This window comes from Coregonus lavaretus (genome assembly GCF_964263955.1).
Source record: "Coregonus lavaretus genome assembly, chromosome: 12".
In the NCBI taxonomy this organism is placed as follows: Eukaryota; Metazoa; Chordata; class Actinopteri; order Salmoniformes; family Salmonidae; genus Coregonus; species Coregonus lavaretus.
The window spans coordinates 21,353,791-21,360,269 of record NC_139999.1 but is presented as its reverse complement, the minus strand read 5'-3'; the positions used below and the strand labels follow the sequence as shown (position 1 = coordinate 21,360,269).

Here is a 6,479-nt window from a genome sequence, read left to right as displayed (position 1 = left end):
CAACCAACGTAGGCTTACCTAGCGAAGTTAGCTAACATTATCCCCTTTATCACAATTGCTGCTGACAGACATGATAGGCTACATTGATTGATTGATGGACCACATAAAATTGGTTAGCTAGCTAATAACAGATCACGTCAATATGGCTAGTTAACAAGCTTACTTTCAGGGGATAAACTAGATGGCCAGCTGTATCCAAATATTGTTTGATTTGCTTGCCATCTATAGTGGTGATGACAGTAACGTAAGTCCGACTGACAATTTTACCAGGACGATGTCAAGCTCTTTCCAAAAGCCTAATCTCTGATGAAGCAAGCTAAATGAGACATGTTGTTAGCTTAACTAGCTAGTTACTTGCCAAATGGATAGGCTACCCCCACGTATCTGAAAATACATGATCAATTGATGTTTACTGATCATGAAAAGCATGCAGTTACTTGCTGTATAACTCTGATGATAGATCTTAATGTGGAATAATGTTGAGTTCTGACTATGCGCTTCAAGAGGTGATGATATTAAAACAAAATAGTTTTAACATTTATTTAACAATCCCTTGAAAACTGCACGTAGCCAAATCGAATACTCTGCACCGTATTGTGATGTTTTATTGATAACGACCTATAGAGTTAAATATGTTCAAAGTGAACTATCACTTTAATCTGAGCCATGGATTAACTTGTATTATAATAAGCAACTCTACCAGGGAGAAGGGCAGTGGCATTTCTACTTCAACATCAGAGGCAGAACTCTTACAAAATATCTTCCTCTTTTTAATGTCATGTGACATCCACAGCAAAATAAGATAAATAACTAGAAAACAAAACATTCCGAAAACGGTTTTCAACTAGTGCAAATATCTACATGAATTTTTTATATGTTATGATCCTTCTTAGCAACCCTAATTAGAACTGCAAAATGACTCGCAGAAAACATCTCCATGGTAGTGACTTGACCTACAAGAGTAATTTGACAATAATTTGCAATTCACAAGTGATGAGCTCCACCCCCTCCGAGCTCATGAATAGAAAGTCATCCTGATAGAGCAGCAAAACTCCACTCTCTAGTCAGAGTAATTCAGGATCCAGTCCAAAAGCCCTAGAATTACACTCTAACACAGTCTGTCTGCAGCTCTGGCGGCAACACGTCCACAAATGCTTCGTCAAAACAGCCATACATTACATCTACTCAGACACTGGTCAAAATCACCTCTCTTTGGATCTCCCCATCTCTATTAACAGGCAAAAGTCTTCCGACATGCTCTTCTCGAAAGTCTTCAGATGTGTCTTTATTGACCATAAAGTATGCACCCTGGGTATCCATAAAGTCGGTAGTCCTTAGTTGTTTTGGGCAGTACGTGTGACACTTTACCTCAGTGTCTCTGTCAATCAGAGTGTGTTCTTAATTGTTCTGTAGTCTTTGTCACACCTTGGTATGATGGGATGACTAACAGTCTTCCCTTCATCGTCAGTCTAAGTGTCTCAGATATGAGTGCCATCCTTTCTTTACATATGGAGTTAACGGTAGAGAGACTTGGTGATGTCACTGCTCAGCGATTATCTTGCTATCGTGTGACCTAGAAAGGAGAAAGCAAAGCACAGTAGATAAGAGAGTTGAACCAATGACACAGACACATATAATTATCTTTGAGTGACACAGCATGCACCTCTACCAGTGGTGGAAAAAGTACTCCATTGTCATACTTGAGTAAAAGTAAAGATATCTTAATAGAAAATGACTCAAGTAAAAGTGAAAGTCACCCAGTAAAATACTACTTGAATAAAAGTCTAAAAGTATTTGGTTTTAAATGTACTTAAGAATTAAAAGTAAATGGAATTGCTAAAATGTACTTAAGTATCAAAAGTAAAAGTATAATCCATTTCAAAATCCTTATTTTAAGCAAACCCGACGGCACAATTTTATTTTTATTTTTTATTGAGGGATAGCCAGGAGCACACTCCAACACTCAGACATAATTTACAAATGAAGCATTTGTGTTTAGTGAGTCCGCCAGATCAGAGGCAGGAGGGATGACCAGGGATGTTCTCTTGAAAAGTGTGTGAATTGGTCCATTTTCCTGTCAAAATGTAACGAGTACTTTTTGGTGCCAGGGTAAATGTATGGAGTAAAAAGTACATTATTTTCTTTAGGAATGTAGTGAAGTAAAAGTAAAAGTTGGCCAAAATATAAATAGTAAAGTAAAGTACAGATACCCCAAAAAACTACTTAAGTAGTACTTTAAAGTATTTTTACTTAAGTACTTTACACCACTGACCTCTACAATATAAAACCTCAGACAGCCCCCCCTCAAATGATGGTAGAGGGAACTGACGTCTATGAACCAGTGTATTTCCACTGTGTTAGTGATATTCTTCATTCTACAGGACCATCAGAGCTAGTTGCCCTCAGGCATCTACACCCTTGCAACGTGGGAGTGAGAGAGACAGACAGAAAAATAAAGAGAGTCTGCGTCACAAAGATAAACGCAGAGATCGATAAAGAGAGAGAAAGAAGGTCACAGATAGACGGAGGGAGAGAAAGAGGGAGACAGTTGCTGGAAGGAAGAGCAGTTGCCGTGGAGTCGGCTTCGTTGCAGCAATCTCCTGTGACATCTGCCACGAAGTCTCTTAGTAACTGTGCTCGTATTCCACATTAAGCAAATACAGAATGAATGTCCACTGATGCAGCACGGTTCTTCCTCGCCCTCCCTCCCCTCCTCTTAATAGCTGATTGGTTAGACAGTCAGAGAGAGAGAGAGAGAGAGAGAGAGAGAGAGAGAGAGAGAGAGAGAGAGAGAGAGAGAGAGAGAGAGAGAGAGAGAGAGAGAGAGAGAGAGAGAGAGAGAGGTGTGATGACTTTACTTATCAGTTTTTCAGTGGTTCAAAGGCCCAGGATCATTCATTCTAAGGGCAGTCTCTTAGCGGCCATTCATCCCTCCGTCTTTCCCCTCACCAATATAATTAGGACTCTTAATTTGAAAGCCTCCATGGAACCCCTAGCCATAATGCATTCTAATGAATGCGACAGATGTTCCGCTGTTATTTCGTCTCTCTGAGCAATTACTCTTATGGTGCCTGTGTGCTCCCCACAACTGTTTTTCTTTTTATATTTCACCTGTGAGTAAACCACACCTGCTCCATCCCACAACACACACACCCACACCACATCCATCAGTCCCACAAATTAACTTTAACACATCAACAGATTAGAAAGGCTGTGAAGGACCTTTATTAAAATCAATGTATCTCATATGAACAGCAGTGATTACCATCCTGCTTGTCAGGTTTACCGTTACAGTCTGTACATACGGTATGTGCAGCTTTCTTTTCTCTCTGCCATTCATTTTCCATCCCTCTTTTCACATCTTTACAGGCGATTAACAAACAATGCTCACTTGGTGCTCCACAGACGATTGGTTCATTTCTTCCATAGTCTTCCCGTTTATGAAACAGAAATTGGGTCATTTTGTGGTTATTTCTGATCAAACCATTCTGTGTTTAGAGGATTAGCCTAATATACTACTGTACCTACACTTCTGCCCCAACTTTACCATCTTTCAAAAAATGAATACAAGTGTAATCTTCCTCATCTTGATAGTTTGTTTACGAAACATTCATTGAGACAAAATGCTGTATGGGAAAAAGGTTGTCAATTTAATTGACATCAAATGTTACCCAAGCTGGAGAATGTGATAGAACTGTCAGACATTTCCTAAGTCCTTTCTGGACTTCATGGGATCCTCAAGGGACACATTCTGCTATAAATACTGATAGGATGTTTTCTTTTGTTGTTGTTTTCAGATTGCATATTGATGAACACCCTAGAATCGATGTCCGCACCCCCGTGGAAATAAAAACATCCCCTTCAAAATCTGTCAGTTTAAGGTAGAGATATCTGTTTTTTGCATGGGCTGCTTCTCAATATGTTGTATCCACCGGTCGCCCTTCCTCTGCTGTAAAAGTTGGCAGCACTAGAGCAGTGTTTGTCAGACCATGAGACATCCCGAAAATCAGTATTCTCACGAAAACGTCTGTCGCAGCTGAACGGATTGGCCTACAAACTATTATGACCCCTATTGAAAAGATGAGACTCTCACGAACATGATGGTCTTCTCCCCCACAAGCGTCATGGGACTCGCCTGAAGTTGGTACAGCCGATCTGTCACCTTCTATCTGTAGTGTCCGAACAGTTTGGGGCTATACATTAATATGACCCGTCTATGGAAATGTGAGTCTCTCACAAACACGTACACTACCGTTCAAAAGTTTGGGGTCACTTAGAAATGTCCTTGTTTTCAAAAGAAAAGCAATATTTTTGTCCATTAAAATAACATCAAATTGATCAGAAATACGGTGTAGACATTGTTAATGTTGTAAATGGCTATTGAAGCTGGAAACGGCTGATTCTTTATGGAATATCTACATAGGCGTACAGAGGCCCATTATCAGCAACCATCAGTCCTGTGTTACAATGGCACATTGTGTTTGCTAATCCAAGTTTATCATTTTAAAAGGCTAACTGATCATTAGAAAACCATTTTACAATTATGTTAGCACAGCTGAAAACTGTTGTGCAGATTAAAGAAGCAATAAAACTGGCCTTCTTGAGACTAGTTGAGTATCTGGAGCATCAGCAATTGTGGGTTCGATTACAGGCTCAAAATGTCCAGAAACAAATAACTTTATTCTGAAACTCGTCAGTCTATTCTTGTTCTGAGAAATGAAGGCTATTCCATGCGAGAAATTGCCAAGAAACGGAAGATCTCATACAACGCTGTGTACTACTCCCTTCACAGAACAGCACAAACTGGCTCTAACCAGAATAGAAAGAGAAGATGGAGGCCCCGGTGCACAGCTGAGCAAGAGGACAAATACGTTAGTGTCTAGTTTGAGAAACAGACACCTCACAGGTCCTCAACTGGCAGCTTCATTAAATAGTACCCGCAAAACACCAGTCTCAACGTCAACAGTGAAGAGGCGACTCCGGGATGCTGACCTTCTAGGCAGAGTTGCATAGAAAAAGCCATATCTCAGACTGCCCATCTTAATATTTTCTTTTTATTGGCCAGTCTGAGATATGGCTTTTTTTTTGCAATTATGGTCCTCTTGCTCAGCTGTGCACCGGGGCCTCCCACTCCTCTTTCTATTCTGGTTAGAGCCAGATTGCGTTCTTCTGTGAAGGGAGTAGTACACCGCGTTGTACGAGATCTTCCGTTTCTTGGCAATTTCTCGCATGGAATAGCCTTCATTTCTCAGAACAAGAATAGACTGACGAGTTTCAGAAGAAAGTTATTTGTTTCTGGCCAAGTGCCTAAAATAAGGGGTTAAATACATGTCAAAATATTTATATATATATAGTTTCCTGATCTAAATAGCTAAATGATCCTTGGTATGACCATCTTAAAACAATTCCATATATTAGCTTAGTAGAACCCCCCCACGGCTTAGACTCTTTTTTTTTTTTTTTACCAGTTTTTCTCCCCAATTTCATGATATCCAATTAGTAGTTAGAGTCTTGTCCCATCGCTGCAACTCCCGTACGGACACGGGAGAGGCGAAGGTCAAGAGCCATGCGTCCTCTGAAACACGACCCTATAGCCGGCTGCGACACAGCCTGGGATCAAACCCTGGTTTGTAGTGACGCCTCTAGCACTGCGATGGCCGGCTTAGACTCTTAAGGATTAATGAAGGAATGTTATTTTGTCATCAGCAAAGACTGTACATTAATTAGTGGCTAAATAATAATCATAGCAGCTCAAGCTCAAGTATTCTTCAGTAACACCTTCAGTAACGAAAAAATGGTGACAAGCCAAGGACCGACAAGGTCTCTCATTCGCCTCGTCATCCACATTCATGCGCGCACACACGCACTCTCACACGCACTCTCACACGCACTCACACACACACACACACACACACACACACACACACACACACACACACACACACACACACACACACACACACACACACACACACACACACACACACACACACACACACACACACACACACACACACACACACACACACACACACACACACAGTGGAAAAGGACCCAGTCCTCTCACCTTGGTGGTTTTGACTTTGTTCCCATTACTGCAGGACCAGCCGGTGAGGTCAGGGAGCACCTTACACTCCTCTCCCTCCATGCAGGGGTTCATCTGACACCACCACTTCTGAATCACGATGGAGGCTGGAGGAGGGGACGAGAGAGAGCACTGAGAGACCTGATACTGAGAGGATGGACAGTACAGGGCAGAGCAGTGTGCAGGAGAGAATAGATTCTATGGAGAGGAAAGTAATCTGGAAGTAGGAGTAGATTGGCTCAGCCGCAGTCAGTATGTTTTTAAACATTGATATGGCACAAAAACAGACGTCCACCTGTTAAAACCACAAAAGCTTTTGCCAGCATTCTATCCTAAAAGCCCTTTAAGTGAACATTGTGAAATGAAAACATTTCAATGTCAAACCTGCATTTCT

The 6,479-nt window shown here is 41.2% G+C and overlaps 1 protein-coding gene across 1 annotated transcript in view; it reads right to left on the bottom strand.

Annotated features, from left to right (window-relative positions):
* Positions 1–1,561: 1,561 nt before the first annotated feature.
* LOC311138364 (chemokine-like protein TAFA-4) overlaps positions 1,562–6,479 on the bottom strand; it is a gene marked incomplete at both ends in the record, with an annotated part of 31,463 nt that continues 26,545 nt past the window's right edge. The window contains 2 exons of the mRNA XM_084173025.1: positions 1,562–1,573; positions 6,068–6,192. Coding sequence (XP_084029151.1) covers positions 1,562–1,573; positions 6,068–6,192 — 137 coding nt within the window. The remainder of the gene's footprint in view (positions 1,574–6,067; positions 6,193–6,479) is intronic.